The sequence below is a fragment of the Apostichopus japonicus genome, chromosome 2 (genome assembly GCF_037975245.1).
Source record: "Apostichopus japonicus isolate 1M-3 chromosome 2, ASM3797524v1, whole genome shotgun sequence".
NCBI classification, from domain to species: domain Eukaryota; kingdom Metazoa; phylum Echinodermata; class Holothuroidea; order Aspidochirotida; family Stichopodidae; genus Apostichopus; species Apostichopus japonicus.
Window position 1 is genome coordinate 11702867 of NC_092562.1, and position 22887 is coordinate 11725753.

The window sequence follows — 22887 nt, forward strand, 5'->3', positions numbered from 1 at the left end:
ATGTATATCATTAACTCTATGGTTTTGAAAAAACAACTACCATTAGGTAGGAATTTCTTTTGAATCTGTCAACAGACATATCTGGATAGTATATTATCTCTGGATGGTTGTTTTACTAAATTTTGAAAGCTTGCATGGTATTTTAAGAAAATTGCAATATGTATAAAAGACAAAAATGATATCCACTTCGCAACCCCCCCCCCCCACATTCTCCCTTATGTAATATATTTTTTCATTTTCTGTGGTTTTTCAGGTCAACGACTGCGACTTACGTGAAGCTACTCACGACCAGGCAGTGGCTATCATCAAAAACGCACCCAATCCAGTCAAGTTTAAGGTTCAGAGCCTATCACCAGAGCTACAGCCCTCTTATGTAAGTCAAATGAGAAAGTTTGTCGGCAAAAGACAGTTCCAGAGACGGGCACTCACAACAGATTCGCCTTTTAACAAATCATAAAATCTCACAAAGTCCCATCGCTTTGATCGGTTTTGTTCTTCCCATTGTTCCTTATTCTACACACATCGTCCACCATTTCATATTTAAGCTTGAAAGACTGCCGAGGGCTGCGATCGATTCGTTGTCACTATTAACGTTAATAGGGTTTGATCTCCGAAGGGTAGGTTGAGTTAGGTTTCTTACGTTTCCATCTCTGAAATGCAAATGTTGATTAATTTATTGTCTTCCAGTTAGATCATATTTGTCGTTATTAAAATAAAAAATTCCCCCCAAACTCCCATAAGAAATATTAAAACAAGTGTAATGATTAGCGGAACCTATTGCATGTTGTGCAAAACGTATTGCACGATAATGTGGGAAAAACATGCACAACTTGTGTGGTCCTATGATTTGGCTAAATGTACGACATTTTGAGACTTATTTGAAGTTCTATAAAGTAGTATAAGAGTCATACCATCTCCCTGAGTTTGATAGAATTCCAAAAGTAGTTTGGTGTCGGTGGATACTAAAAACCCATGTGCTTAGAGTTTACTCCACATATAGATTAGAAGCACAGTCTTTAGTTCTTATTAACTCTCTCTACACTTGGTATTGTTGAAGAATTTATATAACTCACACATCTAGAGGCTGTTTGTGGATGGCAAAGCATTTCCTTTGCTGGTTGTTGTTGGCATTAATTTATTTATTATTTATTTATTTTGTTGAGAACACAAAAGGGGTGTGGGGAGGGGGAGGTGTGATTGGGATATTGAGGTATTCATGTTCTCTTTGGGGGTGGGGGATGTGCAGAAGGGAGGTGTGATTGGGTTTCTTGTTGACTCAAGTTCTCTTTGGGGGTTGGGGACGGGGGGTGGGGGAGGGGTCGTGAATAGGGTACTGCTGCCACCAGTTCTCCTCTCAGGTCATATTCATAACAGTAAATATTTTATCTCCTCATCTCTTGCCAGCTGTTTACTGCAATACTGTATTACTCAGGAGACCCTAAAACAGGGATGAGTATGGAATGAAGTATAAATAAATTATGAATTCCATGAACAATTTGGAGATTTCTTACTCTCCACTTTAGGATACCCCCCCCCTCTCTCTCTGTACCTGGTACTTTTTTATCTTGGTGAAAGGGTAGTCTTCCATTCATTTGATTTGCAGTTTTCAAATTTGCCATAGGAATTCAATCGCTTTTGATATCTTTGTGCTTCCAAGTCTCTACCTCGACTTCCGACCTTGGTTCAATTTTCGTAAATTTTTAATTCCAGGATTTTCCTTCTTTTTTTAACTTTGCCCTCCTTCCAATCCTTTACTTTAAAGCCAAATTATTATCTGCAGAGAGGAAATCTTGTATTGATATCATCATGATTTATACTTGATAGTTATAAAATATTAAAATAGCAAATAATTAATCAAAAGAATTAAAATATTTCAGTGGAAATTTTCTGCAGAACTATTTTGAGTTCAAGGACTACAATCTTTTGGGTATAAAATTGTGGAAAATATCTGTAATTGGAGACTCTTTCTTGAGGTGATCTTTTTGTTTAGTTTGACTAAAGTTATTGTTCAGGTGAAGCAATGTTGAAGAACCCAAGTTAAATGCAGATAATACGGACATTTTGGATGAAAATGTGTGGATAAAACTTGTGAGTTGAAAGCAGCTTTTTTTGAGGTGATCTTTGGTTAATGCTTGATACTTATAATCTCAAAGCAGTGTCTTTGATAATAGCTTGACTCATTCAGTGAAAATTTGTAAAAAGGTTTTTTCTAATACCACTGTGAGTAGTATTCAGGTCAATAAAAATGTTGAGGATTTGATCAAATCAGTTAATGAATATCACTCAAAACATATACATTTCGTGAAAACATCCAAAAGGGTATCATAAGTTGAGATCAATTACCCATGTTATTTTTAAGTCAACATGTTGGTTAAGCTTAGAAAAACAATCAGTCAAATGAATGACTTTTTCATGGAAGTAAAGAACAAATCTGAAATACGGAAGTGTATAGTAAGTTGTTGCAGATATGTGAAAACATTAGTAGACGAATATTAATCCCCTTGTCTAATGCTAGACACAACGAAGGATAAAACAAACGTCCAAAACAAATACAACAAATCTATGCACGAAATGGTCTTCAGAGAAGATATGTATTCATATTTTTATAAACATTTTTCCATTATGAGTTGATGTGTAGTTAGGAGTAATAAGAACTTTAATTCAAGTAGTCACAACTATAACGAATTTGAAACAAAGAATGTATTAAATAATCAGAAACTATTGACCTCAAACCGCTCTTTGGTGGAGATGATGAACAGCTTAAAAATTCAAGATCTGAGATTGTTTCAGTGCATCTTCCACCACCTACTCCAACTTTATTCCCACCGTTTACGGAGCACAATTGTACATTAATACTTTTCTTCCCTCATCTTCAAAATTAGGGTCGCCTTTGTCCCTTTATTCCATTTTCTACTGAATTTGAGGACAATTGGAGATTGTCATTTTGGTTTTTTGGTTTTCTTCCCTTCCTGTATTCATAACATTATCAGCTATTTCATATTCAAACATATTTAATCATTGCAATATCCATTATTTATTTTTCTGTTGTTGTATTACGTTCAGTATTTCTATGCTTCCTCGGCAAATAATTAGATTTAAAAATTTTTACTATTTTATTACTCCAGAAATAGTTTGATATATTTTGCCCTACATTCACCCTTCTTCCAAAAAAGTTGATCAGGCTACGACATTTCAACTTAGTATAACTCGTTACTTTTATCTCATCTTGCCCAGTATATTATTATCTCAAAGGATGGCCTCCATATAAGCCAGTATGAAAGGTGACATATAGGGCTAGTAGAATAGTGACCAAAACATAAAAATATATATATTTAGCAACCAGGTAGACGTTGCATTTTTCATCAATTTATTAATATATTCGTAGTACGTGGTTAATTAGTTGGCGCTATTTATTCATTTCAAACTTTTTAGTAGTTGTGAGTAGAGTGTGACATATAGTTATGAAAAGTTATTTTGCTCTTCCAGTTTCTGATTCTAATCCCTTTCTGGTTCACCATATTGATTTGTTTACTAGTGAGCGATTTTCCAATTGATACTTTTCTGAACACAGAGGCTCATGGAATTTAGAGGCACGCTGGTACTTAAGTACTTATGAACATGTCCCACACCATGTAAGTTAGTCTACAACAATGAAGAGGTGTAACACTGGTCGTGTTTGAGCGGTCCCAGAAGGACAGTTTTATTCGAATCTTTGGTTTAAAAATACCATTGCGCTAGATTAAACATTCACAACAGTGATTTAGCCAATACAACTGCAGAGATGGTGTGATTAATGGATGTTTGTGGTGATCATTTCAAACAGTGGTAATATTTGTCAAAGGTCGTGGTGCACAAGGAAAAGCTGTTGGTCAGTGTTTGTACTCGTAGTTGTAGGACCTCAGTAATAGTTATAAGTGAAACTACTTTGCCGATTGGACAACTGTTGCGGGCATATCAAAGGTCATCAGCATTGACCTAAAATTTCAGCATTGATTGGATGACTGTTGCAGGCATATCAAAGATCATCAGCATTGACCTCAAATTTCAGCATTGATTGGATGACTGTTGCAGGCATATCAAAGGTCATCAGCATTGACCTCAAATTTCAGCATTGATTGGATGACTGTTGCAGGCATATCAAAGGTCATCAGCATTGACCTCAAATTTCAGCATTGATTGGATGACTGTTGCAGGCATATCAAAGGTCATCAGCATTGACCTCAAATTTCAGCATTGATTGGATGACTGTTGCAGGCATATCAAAGGTCATCAGCATTGACCTCAAATTTCAGCATTGATTGGATGACTGTTGCAGGCATATCAAAGGTCATCAGCATTGACCTCAAATTTCAGCATTGATTGGATGACTGTTTCAAGCGTATCAAAGGTCATCAGCATTGACCTCAAATTTCTGCATTGATTGGATGACTGTTGCAGGCATATCAAAGGTCATCAGCATTGACTTCAAATTACAGCATTGATTGGATGACTGTTTCAAGCATATCAAAGGTCATCAGCATTGACCTCAAATTGCAGAATTGATTGGATGACTGTTTCAAGCATACAGCGATGTAAGTCTTCCGGATTTTTACGGAAATCCGGTTTTTTTTTTAATTCCAATAAGTCTTCCGTATTTTTACGGAAATCCGTTTTTTTTTTTAAATTCCAATAAAGTTCCACAAAATTGTTCGAATATCAAAGACACAACGCGGCAAGAATGCCTGGCCCGTTGTAGCAAGCTAACTTCAATTTTCACTCATCGATCACTCAAAATACCATTTTCAGTTTCGCATCATCGCATTGCACTGTACAACATTGTGCCATGTGAATATCGTTGCGTACGTGCGAACTTCAAATCGCTATAGCTCATTTCTGTCGTTGGAAAACCTTGCCTAATTCATGTTGATTGGACTGCTAATTAATATCTTCGTAACTGCTGGTGCTCGACATAAGTTTTGGAATTAACGCTTGTGATATTTGTGAGCGGCGGAAATCTACGGGATACGCATATGAAAGTCGATATTTGTGATCGCATTCGAATGTGAGACTGTTTTTTATTCCGTAGTTCGCTGCGACGTATTCGTAACTTTGAGCTAGCCTAACATAACGATAGTGTGTAAGTAGTAAGAACTAGGGGTAAGATGTGTTAGCGCTAATACTTCTGAGCTAGCCTAACATAACGATAGTGTGTAAGTAGTCAGAGCTAGGAGTAGGATGTGTTAGGACGGCATTCACCTGGGGTCTCCGAATATTTTTTCCGGTTTTTTTTTTGGGCTGCACTTACATCCCTGAGCATATCAAAGGTCATCAGCATTGACCTCAAATTTCTGCATTGATTGGATGACTGTTGCAGGCATATCAAAGGTCATCAGCACGACCTCAAATTTCAGCATTGATTTGTCCAGCACTTTTACAATTGGTATATATATCATGAAATAATGTGATGCTAATTGTCCCCCCTAAAAGAAGCCATTTTGCATGTTTTTATTTTTGAGGGTTTTACCAGATAAATTATTCCCTGGTATGGTTCTATGGTGCAATGATGTGATACATTGAACTATGCAACAAGTTAAATATTGTCAGGTGACACCATTGAATGTGACAAGTAACCGCAATGCATTTAGGTGGTATGTCTTTACTGATCATGTGGTATAATATGACACCACTATACAAGAGGTATGATGTGACACCTTTGGATGTGTCATGTCATTACTTTGATATGTGACTACTATGCTGCTAAGAATCAGTGGTGTGATGTGACACCACTATGCAACTGTGATGTGACACCATACGAGTGCCACTATACAACATAGTGATGTGACACACTCTGTCACAACTATGCATAAAGTATGCACTATCCTACACCAACAATGGTGTGGTATAATACCAATTACATAGAGATGTGGTTGTCCATCACATTGCCGTTCTGTCTTTTAACACCACTGTGCAGTTAGATATACTATGCTGTACCCATGAGTCTACAATGTTGTGATATTATCATTTCCTATGCAGTAATGGTTTGAAAGCTTTCCAGAAAATGTACTTCAGTATTTCATGTTTATCATTTCATTACCATGTTAGCTTGCTCATTTGTCTTCAAAATTAAAAATTTTCACATTTTTTTTTCTTATTTACGGCAAAAATTTACATGTAACAGCCTTCTGCCAAAGTTAGTGTTATGTTAACAGTCCTTGCAATTGTAACAAATTATCCATTATTCGTCGGCATTTTTCCTCACTTTCCCATTCTCTCACTAATTCTTAGACTCATTTTTTTCCCCCATCGCCCTTGAAATGCACAGTAGTTTATGTGACTGTGCAGCTTCTAACAGCATAGACTGTCCAAAAAAACAAAAAAAAGTTTCTTTTCGGAGACACTAACGTCCTGTTCCTCTGTCACTAATCTTAGTTTTACCATCTTGTGGCTTCTTTGTCTCTGCTATAAAAATTAATTGCTGCTGCTGTATTGTTTGTTTCAAGTCACAGAGGTGAAAGTGGGTCATTAGTAGAATAATTGACTAATTGCCAAATGCAATGCAGGCTATAGCTTAAACTGAATACATTCATAATGCCAAATAACATCTGATGTAACAAAACAAAAAACCCCAAAAACAACAGCCTATGTGCAAAACTGTATAAAACCATCACATGGCAAACAAACCATGCTCTTAACACAGCTCAGGAACTCTAAAGTAACCCGGCGTCATAACTAAATTGTGTCGTACATCGTGGATGAATTTGTCAAGATGGAAATGCAGCCAAATGGGAGATATATATCTATATATGAGTGCTTGTCAAAATGATTTCAAAGTTTCTCTAAAAATAATTCCCGTGTGCTATAATATCACCTTTAATGTACTTGCACTGACTAAACATTACTCCAGACTTTGGCATTGGGCTGTGTGTCTCTTTCATCAGTTTCATCACAGAGCCCAATAAAATTCTTTTGCACACTTAGATATTTTCCTCTTATTTTCCTTATTTCCATGTGTCCTGTTTATTTTCACTCTTAATTTCAATATACTAGTCCAGACCAGATCATTCACCTTGCTGTTTTCCAACCTTTTGACATTTTTATCCAGAAGTACTTCTCCTGAGCATTGAGCAACAACCTTGGTGAAATTAATTAGTTAAGAAGTTAATACCGACAATGACTGTGGCCTTAAGGCTTCGCATCTCATTAATGCACCATAAGGCTTCCATCAATAAAAGCAAAAAAAAATATTGCATTTAAATAAGAATCACTGTTAGAACTTTATAGATTGTTTTATAGATCTAGTTTAATTATGTAGCTAATCTGAATATGCTAATCAGTTGCCTTACTTCAGTCACATGGTTATATAGATTGAGCAAGAAGTTAAAATCAGTGAAAATGTCAGAGTCATTCCAGTTCATTCTGTAAAGGACTGTCTGGTGCCTCAACTGAACCATGGTTAATTTAAATATGTCTTTACAATGTTAATCATGCCAGAGAGTTTTAGCTGAAACTCGGAATAAATTGTCTAGAGCTGTGAAATATATCCCATTCACATAAACCAGGAAGCACCAATTAACCGAGAGAACGAAAAGAAAAATTGTTCTAATGAGCCCTATTTTAAAGACACGGTTTGTTATCAGTAAATGTCATACTAGTTTGTATGTCATCTGAATACACCAGCCATGTACTGATTAATGACATGAGTCACTCATATACAAAGGGTGAGTCACCCAATGTTTCGAGTGTTTCATGTTCTTGGCTTGTTGATGATTATTTCTTTAGGTTTTGTGATGATTTGTTCCAATCATAAGTCCTTCATACAAAAAACTCATCAACATTATCTGTGAAGATTATGTACTTTTAGTGTAGGTTAAAGCTTACCAGGACTTCTTAAGTAGGAGATTAAAGAAGTGACATCTCTCAGTCTCAAATTTCAAATGCCTATTTAGGATCATGGCTGGATGATACATAAATGAAATGTTGAACTGGAAAGACAAACTTGTAGCTCACCATGCTCACATGCAACTCAAGATCATTGTCCCTCTTTTGGGTATGAACAAAACCCTGGCAACAAAAGTAAGAAAACACATTTTTTGATAAAACAGTCATTTAACAGGCCCACATGACAAACTCTTTGGCTGTCCTGCTGGTGTCAATAATATTTCTTGCCAAGGATCATAATTTGATCTATTTCCATGGATGACTGTGATTCTACCATAGTGAATTGTTAGGTATCTGCATCACCGTGTGCTTGTATATAGGAATCTGATAGACCTAAATGTTTTGAACCAGAGAGGTTGCAGGTCACCAAAACGTCACCAATAGACTGAGGCACTGCTATGACGTGATATGGACCTGACAAATGGCCAGGAGGATGGTTTAATACCCTTGGTGCGGAGAAAAGTTGGTAAAGCTTGTTCCCCATATTGCATGTTGTCATTGCTATAACTGTATGTACAGTGTTGTATCCATCATATGGCTTAAAGTATACGCTGCTCCTGTTACAGCAGGGATTGTTAAGCATTGCTGACATATATGTATATATACACCTTTAATATCTTTAATGCCCATGTATACTTTATATCAAAATTAGTTGGAATCTGGATTGGAATATGTATGTAGTTCCATTTCACAGAAGTGGCTGCAAACATACTCTCATTCGTGCATGTGGTCCGCATACAAACATTTGATATCTCCTTACACAAGTGTTTACCCTATCTCGTACTCACATCGGGGCTGGTTACTTTCATGTGGTTCGCATACAAACATGTGGTATTTTCTTATACAAGTGTTTACATTATCTCGTACACACATTGGGCCTGGTTACATTCATGTGGTCTGGGTACAAACGTGATATCTTCTTACACAGGTGGTTTACATGATCACGTACACACATTGGGCCTGGTAACATTCATTAGGTTTCATGACATAAATAGTGTTCAGTACATTTCATTTCTGATATTTCATGTTTTTCCTTTCATTTTGACATATATTGTCTCACGTCATGTCACGTCACACATTCACTCTCCACGTCTACTTAAATGCTGACTATGTCACACATGAAGTCATAAATGGTGTTTGCTCTCTGAAATAATTCATGTTGTCTAAGTCCCTGTGTATTCAAAGCGAGGGTCGTGACACTTTTTAGTGTTCCCAAAATGTTTTGGAGGGTCACCAAAAGTTAGAAGAGTAAGAAAAGCATTGCTGATTTTTGTGTGAAAACAAGTGGAAAAATCTTGGAACATAAATTACTTAACAAAGTTGGTAAATACTGTAGAAAAACCATTTTGCAACTAAGCATCTTTAAATCATGAAAATTGTCTACTTGCCCAAGTACAGTAGCTCCCTTTCCCGGGCGACTATGCTATGAATTGTTCAATCAGTATGTATGTTTAACAATGAGCCATAAAATTAACTATATTTAATAATAATATTTCAAAATATATCATAATGTGTATAGCAACATAACTTAAGTAACTAAAGTAACTCACAAAGGCAGTGGTACAAGAATTGGTTAATAAAAAGGTCAGTTTAATATAAGTTATCTCACGTAAAACGATTGGGTAGAGGGATTGCTACTGTATCAGAATCAATCACACCTGTCTGATTGATGTTAATCTATAGGATGAAGAGTATCTCTAGAATTACCATAAAAATCAATCAATTCTGGCTGTTGTAAATCCTTGGGATAGCTGCATATCTTTTGGATTGCTGTCGGTATCAATCAAAGCCATCTGATGTTAACTTATGTGCGGGTGTACATCTTAGAATTATTGTCAGAATCAATCGAATCCAGCTGTTGTAAATCCCATAGGACTAGTCATAATCAAGCCTCATACAGTTAGTGTATGTGAGGGTGTACATCTGAGGACTATTGTCAGAATCAATCGATATGTTGTAAATCCTGTAGGACTAGTCGGATTCAAGCCTCATGCAGTTAAGTGTATGTGAGGGTGAACATCTGTGGACTATTGTCAGAATCAATCAAATCCAGCTGTTGTAAATCCTGTAGGACTAGTCGGATTCAAGCCTCATGCAGTTAAGTGTATGTGAGGGTGAACATCTGTGGACTATTGTCAGAATCAATCAAATCCAGCTGTTGTAAATCCTGTAGGACTAGTCGGATTCAAGCCTCATGCAGTTAAGTGTATGTGAGGGTGAACATCTGTGGACTATTGTCAGAATCAATCAAATCCAGCTGTTGTAAATCCTGTAGGACTAGTCATAATCAACCCTCATGCAGTTAGTGTATGTGAGGGTGTACATCTGTGGATGTTTGTCAGAATCAATCGAATCCAGCTGTTGTACATCGCATAGAACTAGTCATAATCAAACCAATCTGCTGTTAATCTGGTGTAAATCTGTTTCCGTATTGTCAGAATCAATCAAATCTAGCTGCTGTTGTAAAGCAGACAGTTCCCATCTGTATGATTGCTCTCAACATCAATCTGTAAGTCTACGGATAATGATCATCTTTAGGATAACCTTTGCAATTCAAAGCCATACCCTGCACATCTCTAGGGTAGTGTGCACGTTTAATTTTTTACAACCAATGAAATCCATCGATTGCAAATCTTGGGATAGTGTATGTTAAGTTTTCTACAACTTAAACTGAAAACTCATCCTACATACTGTCTAACTACAAGGTGCAGTCGCTTGACAGAGTAACTGCAGGGAATGTTATATGCCTTTTTAAATGATTAGATCATTGTAGTTGTGTAAACAAAGTTAGGAAATATGACACATATTGGATATTAGTTGATTGAGCTCAGGACAATTGCAGGGTAATTATCTCAGCACAATTATTGTTATTCCACCCATCAGAAGAAAAGAATATTCACATACAGAAACACACACACACCCATCCACATGGTGAGGTAAAAATGCTCCAAGGTCACATTTTCATAGCTTGTTACTGTTCAAAGCAAATAAAACACAGGACAAAAGTGCTGTTTATCTCAGAACACTAACATCTTGTAGCTCTGTCATGCTATAACAAACTACAGATCAACTTTCTTTCTGGTTTTGGCAACTAACATATGATTAGCATTTTGAAGAGGATTTTGTCATGCTTTAAGATACTATTTTCAATCAATCAATCAATCAATCAGTATTTATACAGCGCTGATATCCTGGAACAATTCAAAAGTGCCTTGAAAGACCTTCATGGATGCTATGTGTTAATTGAATTTAACCATAAATTTCAGTTGTAGATTCTCTACATTGCTTCCCAATTGCTGGATGCTGTGTTAAATACTCCAAGCAACCAATGATAATGCTGATATGCCTTAACTAGCTTTATGAATATGCATGAGCTATTGTGTTTTTACCTAATTTGAAACTAACTGAGTTAACAATTCTGTTTTTTTCATTTTGTATGACGTATTTATTATTTATACATAATCGTTATTAACCAGTCTATAATACATAATCTGGAATGACTGAATATTTCATGGAATGTTTCAGTTTGTGATGTCTATATGACAATGATATCACACTGTAGTTATTTACATAAGTGTTTGCGTTACTGTTGATTACTACCAGGAAAAGCCATTACCAGTGTGTTTTGTATTTGTGATCTCCACTGCTTACTTCTTGACATTGGTCGCAACAGTATTAAATCCAACATCGTATGCATTAACTAAGAACAGTGAGGAACAAGTTACATTTGTAGAAATGCACATAACAGCACACAGTGGCGGGCACAAGATTCCAAAGGGTGGGGGGGGGGGGGGAGAAAGTTGTAAAATCCCCCAGCATATTTAGGTAGGATGGCATGAACCTATATGGAATGACCAGAGGTGATACAAGGAGTTTATTAGGATGAGTTGTGGATCTGGGTTGTTGAAGCTGTCATTTCAGCAGATGTAGTAAGCAGGGAATTAGTCATCATATATCCCATTGTACATAGCGTTCTTTTCTACTACGAACCCTTTATTGTGCTATAAGCTGTTAGGGCATTTGAGGAATAGATATATCAGGTAGAGGGAGGTTTACCTTTCCCTGTAGTGTTGAGCAAATTACACTCAATGTGGGCTGTAGGTTTATTGGTCAGGCTCCTGTTTTTCGATCCATGCTTACGTAAATATCGTTTGGTTGTCCAGATGGTTGCAGGAAAAATGAATTTGATAAACTCTTATATACCTGAACCAAACTTATGAGTATTAATAAGATCTGGTTGCTAAGCATGACTAATGAACTATATTGTGGTATACGGTAACATCGAGTGTCCCCCACATTTGTTTACTGTGTTATACATATGGAAAATGCACTGATAGACACACATGGTTGCCAGGTTTGCAAAGTCAAATTATAACCACTTTTTCAATTGCAATTTTAATATGCAAAGCATTAACAGAAATGGCCAAAAAACCCACAGTGAAACAAGAAGACATCAATTTTGTATTCTGATACGCTTTCTTAGATTTTCCAGCCATTTAGTGGAATCATACAGTAAACTACAACGCATGAGTGAATTAAGTGATTGAAATATTTCCTTGCTTCAAACAGTTTGACTCTCGACCTGTACAAGTACTTGTAACTCTTCATGTTACTGACAGAATCTGGTCAAACCGTCGATGAAATCACATAGCTGAAGGATAAAACTCAAATGCTGGGCAAAATCAGCAAGATCTTCACACCCCTATCCTATATACAAAAACATTAATGCCCTTATACTGGTGGGGAGTTGCTGTATACCATCATACCAAGGGCGTAGGAAGCGGGGGGGGCTGGGGGTGCCAGCCCCCTCAGTGAAAAATATGGAGGGGCGGAAGTATCATTCCGCCTCCCGCTTCGCAAGTCAGAAAACCCCTTTTTCATTTCCAAATGAGAAAAATAATCTCATTTGGAGCACCAAATTGCATCTAAGGCCACCTGGAAATGCAAAAAAATTTCCACAAGGGAGGGGGACACCCCCTCTCCGTTGACACCCCCCCAGGCCGGCCATCAGTCTTTAGCCCCCCCCCCCACTCAAAGTACTCCTCATACCATAAGAAGTAGATGTAGAATGGATAAGCATGATTGTAGAAATGGGAAATCTGTATGAAGCATGGACTAGTATGCTAAAATGACATGTAGTAATACTGACCTACTTCTCATAGCAGAATAATAGGCTTTTTTTCTTGGTCTATTAAATATGGTCACATTTCATTGCACTCACACAAACAGAATTATCTCTGTACTAGCTGATTAGATCTGGCCAGATATATATCCATTTCCACTTTTCACAGAAGTCAAAGAGATTCTCTGTGCAGATCTGACAGCGAATTATCTTTTCTCTTTATATCACCTTCTTTTCTTAAAATCTTATTTTAGCTCAGCGAACTTGATGATGAGTCATACCAAGCTACCATGATCATACCCATGGACGAGGACCAAGATAAAAGTGTAAGTAATGCTCGGTTGTTATGCGTTGTGATTGCCATGTATTGGTAAGAGTGACGTCCAGCTGCTTGCATCTATTCTGTATATATGATAGTGGGGATTAATTTTGTCATTGGCATCCATGTGTTGGTACACAGTGACTACCAGCTACAGTAATTTGCATCTATTTCGCAGAGACAAAATTTTTTTTATGGTCCATGGGTTAGGTTTTTCATTATCAAACTGTTTACTTTATACAGCATCTGGTGGAATGGGTATTATGGTGTATATGAGTTTCTAATGATGAAACATATTCAGCTGTTTTAATTATAATCCAGCATTTAGTGTAAAGAGAAGTAGACTAATACATGAGGGTAGTACATTGTTGGTAGTGAACTATAAATTACACAAAGGTGTAGGTATATGTAAACATGTTAGTTTAAATTAACATGATCACAATGAGGGTATGGTTTAATTTATTAATTTTACTTGTGTTCCATGGTGAAAGTGAACAGTGACTTTACCTCACTTGGGTTCCTTACCTGTCTCGGCTCAAATCATGCACTCTCTCATCTACCTAACCTACCTATTAAACCGATAATCTTTGATCACTGTACCCCTGCTGATCCATGGTTACATATGTTACATCGTTAAGGCAAACAGTGACTTTACCTCACTTGGGTTCCTTACCTGTCTCTGCTCAAATCATGCACTCTCTCATCTACCTAACCTACCTATTTAACCCATAGTCTTTGATCACTGTACCCCTGCTGATCCATGGTTACATATGTTACATCGTTAAGGCAAACAGTGACTTTACTTCACTTGGGTTCCTTACCTGTCTCTGCTCAAATCATGCACTCTCTCATCTACCTAACCTACCTATTAAACCCATAGTCTTTTTTAGCATTGTACCCCTGCTGATCCATGTTACATGTGTTACAGTGTGAAAGCAAACAATGACACAGTAGACTCTCTTGAGTGTTCTGCTTTAATTTATGGGAATACTAATTGTGACTGTTTTGTCCATCTTAAAGAGAATAGTTTTTAAATTACAATGATCATATCAAAGTTAAGCCGAATTGATCACAATGATTCATTGCAATGATAAAAAAAAACTAAGACTGCTGAGTGTGTGAGTTTTTAGGAATGACACGGAAACGGCATTACCACTTAATATTCTAAATAAAAATAAAATAAAACTGTTAGCAAACTTAATATTCTAGTAAGATAATAAAACATCTATCTATAGCCAAATTGTCTAAAACCCCATACTACCATCTTTAGAGCATTTTCATATTGGCTCATCTCAATTTTTGGGACATTCAAACCTAGCAGAATATATAAAAGAATATGTTTTTGGAATCATTAACAAAATATGGTCTCTGTTGCATCCCAAATATTATTTTGAGTCAGCACTTGTTTCAATTGACATTTAAGGTAACCTTTGTTGACCATGTTGCATGTATCCAATATGAGAAGCTGATATTTAAATGATCTTCTAAATGATATCAACGGTTACTACTGCATATTGCGCATATTGTGAAGTATGATCTTTCTCTTGCAGGATTCAGATGATGTTGATGCTGACACTAAGGAGATATCTTCAGCATCCTCCATGGCAAGTTTATCTGAGTCTGAAGCAGATGAGTATGGCTACTCACGCAGTAAGTTTAGATACAGTGTTCCGAAATGTAACTAGCTTCTGTCCCTCTCCTCAGGATATAGTGCTCAGGTTAAATTAAACGTAACATGAGTATGGCTACTCACGCAGTAAGTTTAGATACAGTGTTCCGATATGTAACTAGCTTCTGTCCCTCTCCTCAGGATATAGTGCTCAGGTTAAATTAAACGTAACATGAGTATGGCTACTCACGCAGTAAGTTTAGATACAGTGTTCCGATATGTAACTAGCTTCTGTCCCTCTCCTCAGGATATAGTGCTCAGGTTAAATTTAACTTTACATGAGTATGGCTACTCACGCAGTAAGTTTAGATACAGTGTTCCTATATGTAACTAGCTTCTGTCCCTCTCCTCAGGATAAAGTGCTCAGGTTAAATTTAACTTAACATGAGTATGGCTACTCATGCAGTAAGTTTAGATACAGTGTTGCGATATGTAACTAGCTTCTGTCCCTCTCCTCAGGATATAGTGCTCAGGTTAAATTTAACTTTACATGAGTATGGCTACTCACGCAGTAAGTTTAGATACAGTGTTCCGATATGTAATAAGCGCTTCTGTCCCTCTCCTCAGGATATAGTGCTCAAGTTTAATTTAACTTAACATGTGTATGGCTATTCACACAGTAAGTTTAGATACAGTGTTCCTTTATGTAACTAGCTTCTGTCCCTCTCCTCAGGATATAGTGCTCAGGTTAAATTTAACTTTACATGAGTATGGCTTCTCACGCAGTAAGTTTAGATACAGTGTTCCTATATGTAACTAGCTTCTGTCCCTCTCCTCAGGATAAAGTGCTCAGGTTAAATTTAACTTAACATGAGTATGGCTACTCATGCAGTAAGTTTAGATACAGTGTTCCGATATGTAACTACCTTCTGTCCCTCTCCTCAGGATATAGTGCTCAGGTTAAATTTAACTTTACATGAGTATGGCTACTCACGCAGTAAGTTTAGATACAGTGTTCCGATATGTAACTAGCTACTGTCCCTCTCCTCAGGATATAGTGCTCAGGTTAAATTAAACTTAACATGTGTATGGCTACTCACGCAGTAAGTTTAGATACAGTGTTCCGATATGTAATAAGCGCTTCTGTCCCTCTCCTCAGGATATAGTGCTCAAGTTTAATTTAACTTAACATGTGTATGGCTATTCACACAGTAAGTTTAGATACAGTGTTCCTATATGTAACTAGCTTCTGTCCCTCTCCTCAGGATATAGTGCTCAGGTTAAATTTAACTTTACATGAGTATGGCTACTCAGGCAGTAAGTTTAGATACAGTGTTCCGATATGTAACTAGCTTCTGTCACTCTCCTCAAGATATAGTGCTCATGTTAAATTTAACTTAACATGAGTATGGCTACTCACGCAGTTAGTTTAGGTACAGTGCTCCTATATGTAACTAGCTGCTGTTCCTCCCTGCTGAAGTAATATTTGTTGAAGTAATGATTAGTTTGGATTAGTTTTGGATTAGTTTTGATCATACCATCTTAGTTTGTTACAATTATAATGGTGCTTTTTCAAATGGTGTTACAGCATTTTGATGATTAATTTTTATATATCTGCTCATCATGTTATGCAAATTTTATCTGAAGGTGAGAATGGGTCATTATTATAACAACGGTGTTAGTACGGTGTTAGTACGTAATATTAGCTTCCATTCTGGTCCTCTTTGTCATCAATGACGAGCTGATGTGATGGACACTGTGGTTATACCAACATCAGCTGATATATCATTCTTAAAGTCACATAGTAACCTTATGTTAAATCCCTAACTGGTTCATAATATAAAGAACTACCAGTTACCTGGTAGATTGTTGTATCAAATAAACAAAAAGGACAACGTATTTCATGCTTATAATGATAAATTAATGTAGACCTTACTAACTACACTTATGTATATGCCTGCTGTGAAATTGGATGATAGGCAATGCAATGATCAGAGACACATGTGGGTGTTGCTGTGCAACAGTATGTGGCTTACACTATACGTAACTGCAACAGTCTGAGGATATGATTAATGCTCACATAATATACTTGTGTTGCAAGATACAATACAACAACAACAAAACTTGCTCTCTTTCAGAGATAATTGCGGATCGATACGAAGAATACCCAGGGGAGTATTTCATATTTGAAGTCCAGAAAACAGGAAGCAGTTTGGGTCTAAGGTAAGTCAAAGCTTGCATACTCTGGCAATGTGTTTTGATCTCCAGCAAAACCTGTGAAAATTTTAACCAAGAAGCATGGGAAACAAGGTAAGAAAAGTTTTCTTTAATACCAAACCAGGTTTTGATGGATTGTGTTATAACATAAATGGTTCACCTTGTAACAGAAGCTATCAAAAATTTGGTCAAAACTCAAAGTGATGCACTTTCATATTGCATAGTACATAGTACATCTACATTCCATCACATGTGAAATGGGACTGATATCTTACAAGCTTGGAGTTGAACAAGTCATGAAGTCACAGCTAGGTAAGATTATTTCAGCAATATTTAATCAAGAGAATTTAATTTAAAATATGTTGCAATGTTCTTCTCATTGTTTCTCACAGCTTGGCAGGAAACAAGGATAGCAACATCATGTCTGCGTTTGTGGTTGGCATCAACCCAGAGACTGCAGCAGCTCACGATGGCCGTATCATGGTAGCTGACGAACTGATGGAGGTATGCAGCAAATTATTCCAATATTATAGAGAACAGTGTACTTCTTGAATGACGTGTCAATGGCAGTGTAAATTAGCAATCAAAAACCGTTGTTGAGCAAGATTGACTTAAGGCTTGTCACTAGCAGTGTTAGGATTGAAGAATAGTGTCTTGGCAAGATGGTGCAAGGCTTGTCTCTAGCAGTGCAAGAATTAGCATGCAAGAATACTGTCTTGGCAAGATAGTGAGGAGTTAGTTTTTGTGGAAATACAGGGAACTGAAAATGGAAGGAAATAAATCATTATGGTAAAGAGCCTGCTTTATATAACCTGATAAAAAATAACCACCGATTTTTTTAAATTATTTTTTTAGATTAATGGTATCAAAGTGTTTGGTCACACCCACCGAGAGGCATCTATGATTATAGGTGAGATGCCCGAGGGTCCCATCAAGTTGGTGGTCAGGAGGAGAGCAGAGGCTGTTCAAGAGCTGGCTGTTACCTATGTACCTACCACTCCTATCAACCAGGTATGGAAATGCCATGATCTTATCATACCTTTGATGATACATTAATGTTTGATGTATTGTTGAAAGAATTTCAAATTTGAAAAAATTCTAATCACAATTCTGTTCTTTACACTGAGCAGTCAAGTTTCATTCAAATAGTGGAGAACCAAGAAGAATGAAAAAATTAGAACATTTCTTGTTTGTGTGTGATTTATATTAGAGGAAAAACAGTGTCTGTTGTCTGACTTAGTTTGTTAAAAATCTTTTGAGTGTATTATCATGTTGGTTCAGTAACCTGACTGGTTTAAAAGTCATTGATTATGTCAATTGTGAATTGAGTGTACTTTGTACAGTATATGGTGTCTGTACAAGTCCTAGAAATAACAGTAAAGCATATTTTGTTTGTATCCAAATGTTTGGGAGAACCCCAAATGTGTCGCTGTTGTATTAATCTTGTCAACCTAAGGGACCATGGAATGATGATGTAATCACTCAATACATTTTTCGGAGGTAAAATCTTTCAAGCTTGTCGATCATTTCTAAACCTCAGGTTCCACTTTCCTTGAGGAAACCCACAGGGGGCGCTGTGGTAGATTTGATCGATGGGGGCGATCTACAAGAAGAATCTGGAGACGCCGACTTCTCATCTTTCCCTAATGTTCATACAATCACACTTCACAAGGTGAGCACTTGTCTTGCTGTTTTATGCATTTAAGATCCTCCTGCAAGCAGGAACTCGCGAAGAAGCCTCATTGGCTTATCAAAGCTGCAAGCTGACCGAAGTCAGTCTCTTACATTCATATTTAACGTCCATGACTAGGAATTGTCAACAACTCTGTAACTGGACGACATACATTAATCTGGGAGTGACTCGAACTCGGGACCTTATGATTGAAAGGCACCGGCTCTAACCACAGAGCTAACACTCCTAAGCTGTTAGTCTTAGTACATAATATTAACTATCAAGGTGCCAAATTGACTCCCTGTTATAGTCCTGAGTGTAAAATGAATTGGGGCTAGATGCCTATTTTCCCCTTTCAAATATTGTAATCATGCTATCCATTATCATGCTAGAATTAGCCAAACAGAGAAGAAACTGTTATAAATGAAAGCAAAGAAGGCTTTCAATATTATGTAAATATATATCGTGTTAATGATTAATAGATGTAATCAATTTTAACTTTATGCATTTGTCATTTTGAGGGTGTATGGATCCCATGATGATAAATATAGGACCCTGAGGCTGTTGTGCTTCCCATCACTGGGGTAAGGGTTATGAGAGGTTATGGCTGTAATAACTTGATTTAAGGAATCTTTTTAGCCCAGTGGGGATGTTAGCCGGGGAACTTTCTCAGCACTCATAAATAAGAACTGAAAATGAAGAAAACATATCCTGATCACTGTTTGCAGAGTTCTAACATGAATAACACTTTCAAACAATAGCAGTATAGTCTTTCGTTTCCATGGACTTCTATAAGGCTAATTTACTGAATAATGAAATCAAATAGTTAGAGAATACTTTCTTGCAGATTATATCTTTTCAAAAGTTTGTAAATCATGATGCTTTAATTCCAGGGAACCACAGGCCTTGGCTTCTTCATATATGAGAAGAAGGACCACGTCGACCGTCTGGGTATCTTTGTCAAGGAGATCTCTCACCACGGAGCGGCCGGACAAGTAAGAATTACGCGAGTAGTTTGTTTGTGTTTCAAGATGATATGCAGACTGTTTGAGTAGATTAGAAAATATATGACTTGTTATATTGTACAGTTGTCAAACATCATTTTTTGTTAGTCAAGTTTGATCATTCAGTTTTCCAAAATTCAAAGAGAAGGAATGAAGAAAAGAAAAAAGGAAAAAACAAACCACTCACAAACAATAGTTTTAAATCAGCTATAATGAGCTTGGAGGGCTCAGAGAGGAAGAAGGAATAGCTGAGTTTAGCCAAGTAGATCTTTTACTTTCCAAAATGATAAAAAGAAAGTAAAGAAAGGAAAACAAACAACTTACAAACAATACCTTTTAATCAGCTGTAATGAAGTCATTGTTAGTGCTCAGAGAGGAAGCAGGAAAAGTTTAAGTTTAGTCAAGTAGATCATTAAGTTTCCAAAATGATAAAAAGAAAGGAAAACAAACAACTCACGAACAATAGCTTTTTATCAGCTGTAATGAAGTCATTGTTAGTGCTCAGAGAGGAAGAAGGAGTAGTTTAAGTTTAGTCAAATAGATCATTAAGTTTCCAAAATGCAAAAGAAAGGGAATGAAAGAAAAGAATGAAAGACAGAAAAGAAAAGAAATGAAAAGAAATATAAACAAACTCACGAACAATAGTTTTAAATCAGCTGTAATGAAGTAATTGTTAGTGCTCAGAGAGGAAGCAGGAGTAGCTAAGGTTAGTCAAGTAGATCATTAAGTTTCCAAAAGGCAAAAAACAACGAAAAAGAAAGAATGAAAGACAGAAAAGAAAACAAAAGAAAACAAAAGAAAACAGACAACTCACAAACAGTAGCTTTAAATCAGCTGTAATGAAGTCATTGTTAGTGCTCAGAGAGGAAGTAGGAGTAGTATAGGAATATCATGCAGGTACATTTCAAAGTATAAATGAAAGCAATATTTCAACAACAGATGCAAATTATCAAGAGCAAGGAATACATAGCTATGGAAATGTTAACCAAATGACACTATAGGACTTCAGGAAGTTCAATTTTGTTTGTGATAGAGGGAAGGAGTGAAGGGGGAGGTTTGGGTAGTGGAGGCTTTTGCCATGAGCATTAAATAAAGTCTGTTTAACCTTTCTCGACAGTGAAAACAATTGAGTTTGAATTTAATTCCACACAATATAAATGGAACAAAGGCATACATACAAATAAACAAGGCGGTTAAGGAAGACTCTGGAAGCAAGGCTTTTAGGAGCAGCCCCCTCCCCACCCCCCCTTTTATAAAGACAAGTAGCAAGAAAGAACAATAGTGCAGAAGATTAAGAAACAGAGAAAAAGTTGTTATTGAAATGACTGGTAATTTGTTACTGCGGTATACTTCACTTTAAGGCTGTTAATGACAACCATGTAAAGGAAAGTGGAAGAAACAACAGTAGCAAATTAACAAAATCAGGCGATAAAAAACTGTATGGCTATTTATGTCTACCACATAGGTTGTATAAAATGTTCACCATATCGCTGTATGTGAAAGTCGTTGTGTACTCTGAGCCTAATTATCACCGCCCCGGTGTTTCTTTTCTTTTCTCTCTTAAATCCTTGATTCACTAGTTAGCTGGTTGATTTATTTGTTTTTTTTTCTGCAGGAGGGCAGCCTACAAGTCGATGATCAGATCCTGGCAGTGGATGATCTCTCACTCATCGGGCTTTCCAAAATGAGTGCCATATCTGTGCTGAAAGCCACCCGTGGCGAGGTAGAACTGACTGTCAGCTCGACTAAGATGGTGACATCGGCTAATCCCTATCTTACAACCCAGTCTGAGTCCCTGGAAGAGAGTATTGTGGAGATGAAAGATGATTTAGGAGGGCCAACTCTCAGGGCTGTTAGGGGAGGTGAGCCTGTAGGGGATGTAAACAGATTTTATGAGGTTCTATGTTGAACCAAGACTTTAATAAAGAGGGGTAGAGTAGTGGCTGTTATCATTAAGAGCATTTATTCTGTAGATTTAATACATTTCTTTTACAGTGTGGATCAGACTGACACAGTTGGCTTCTTGTAAACTTGAACAATAAAATATTCAGTGTTGATTCATATTGTTCTTAGTAGAACTAAATATGAGAGGGCCAAAATCTGGCAAAACACCAAACTTTCAACAGTTTATGTTTGTATTTTGGTCATAAAGAGTAAGCATTCCAACTAAAAGCAAAGCTGAAATAAAAAATATTATCAATATTTCAAGATGAGAAAGGTCACATTTTCAAGACCAACAGTCTTCAAATTTCAACACACATTACTGAAAAACAAAAGACAATATTTTCAGGCAAAGATATCATTTTGAAATGAAGTCGTCCAACTTTAAGGAGTCACACTTTTGGTATAAAAAAATTGAAGTTTTCGGAGAACGTTTCGAAAGTTCAATTTCCAGACGAAAGATCTGGAGTGTCGGATAACCAGCCATCCTAACTTGGATATTAAATGTAGAAATTATGACTTTTTATGTCACAGAAAATTTTGAGAAAGAGTGAGCAAAGTTAAAAATATCAGTGTAAAATTGGGAAGTATTGATATTTCAGGATAGCAGAAAGAAATCAAAATTTTAAGAAGATAGTAGAAATTTTGAGATGAAATGTCCAAAACTTTCAGATAAAACCTTTACACTACCAAGGTTCCATACCATCCACTAAACTAACATTCTAATGAGCAAGATTCTTAAATCCCACCGGTTTTCTCCTTCTTTTAACTATTTTTTATAGCCTCCGGCACCACTGCAGATGGATTGGCAACTACGGAGGACCCAAAGGATCTCGATTCAGGACCCTTGACAGCTCCAATACTTCAGAAGACTCAAACATCCATCATCATTGACAGAGGATCGAAAAGTTTGGGTCTCAAAATCGCCGGAGGATCAGATACAGATATTGTAAGCATGCACTTATTCCTCATACTTGATATCATGGTTCAAAGCAAAGCACTGAGAAGGGATGACTTCTTTTTTTGTAGGGCTAGTTCAAAAATGGTCTTGCATATTTATTGTGAATGGAGTATAAAGAACCACAG

General features: G+C 36.7%; 1 protein-coding gene and 1 long non-coding RNA gene across 2 annotated transcripts in view; one reads left to right on the forward strand and one right to left on the reverse strand.

The window, feature by feature from the left end:
* LOC139978060 (multiple PDZ domain protein-like) overlaps positions 1–22887 on the forward strand; it is a 53536-nt gene that overhangs the window by 21560 nt on the left and 9089 nt on the right. The window contains exons 22-31 of the mRNA XM_071988014.1: positions 254–373; positions 13294–13365; positions 14909–15008; positions 17106–17190; positions 17577–17688; positions 18040–18195; positions 18725–18856; positions 19750–19851; positions 21476–21722; positions 22584–22750. Coding sequence (XP_071844115.1) covers positions 254–373; positions 13294–13365; positions 14909–15008; positions 17106–17190; positions 17577–17688; positions 18040–18195; positions 18725–18856; positions 19750–19851; positions 21476–21722; positions 22584–22750 — 1293 coding nt within the window. The remainder of the gene's footprint in view (positions 1–253; positions 374–13293; positions 13366–14908; positions 15009–17105; positions 17191–17576; positions 17689–18039; positions 18196–18724; positions 18857–19749; positions 19852–21475; positions 21723–22583; positions 22751–22887) is intronic.
* Positions 2626–13281, reverse strand: LOC139978064 (uncharacterized). The gene is made up of 2 exons (XR_011796898.1): positions 5379–13281; positions 2626–4341 (listed from the first exon to the last, which is right to left on the reverse strand). It is a non-coding gene; the product is annotated as an uncharacterized lncRNA (long non-coding RNA).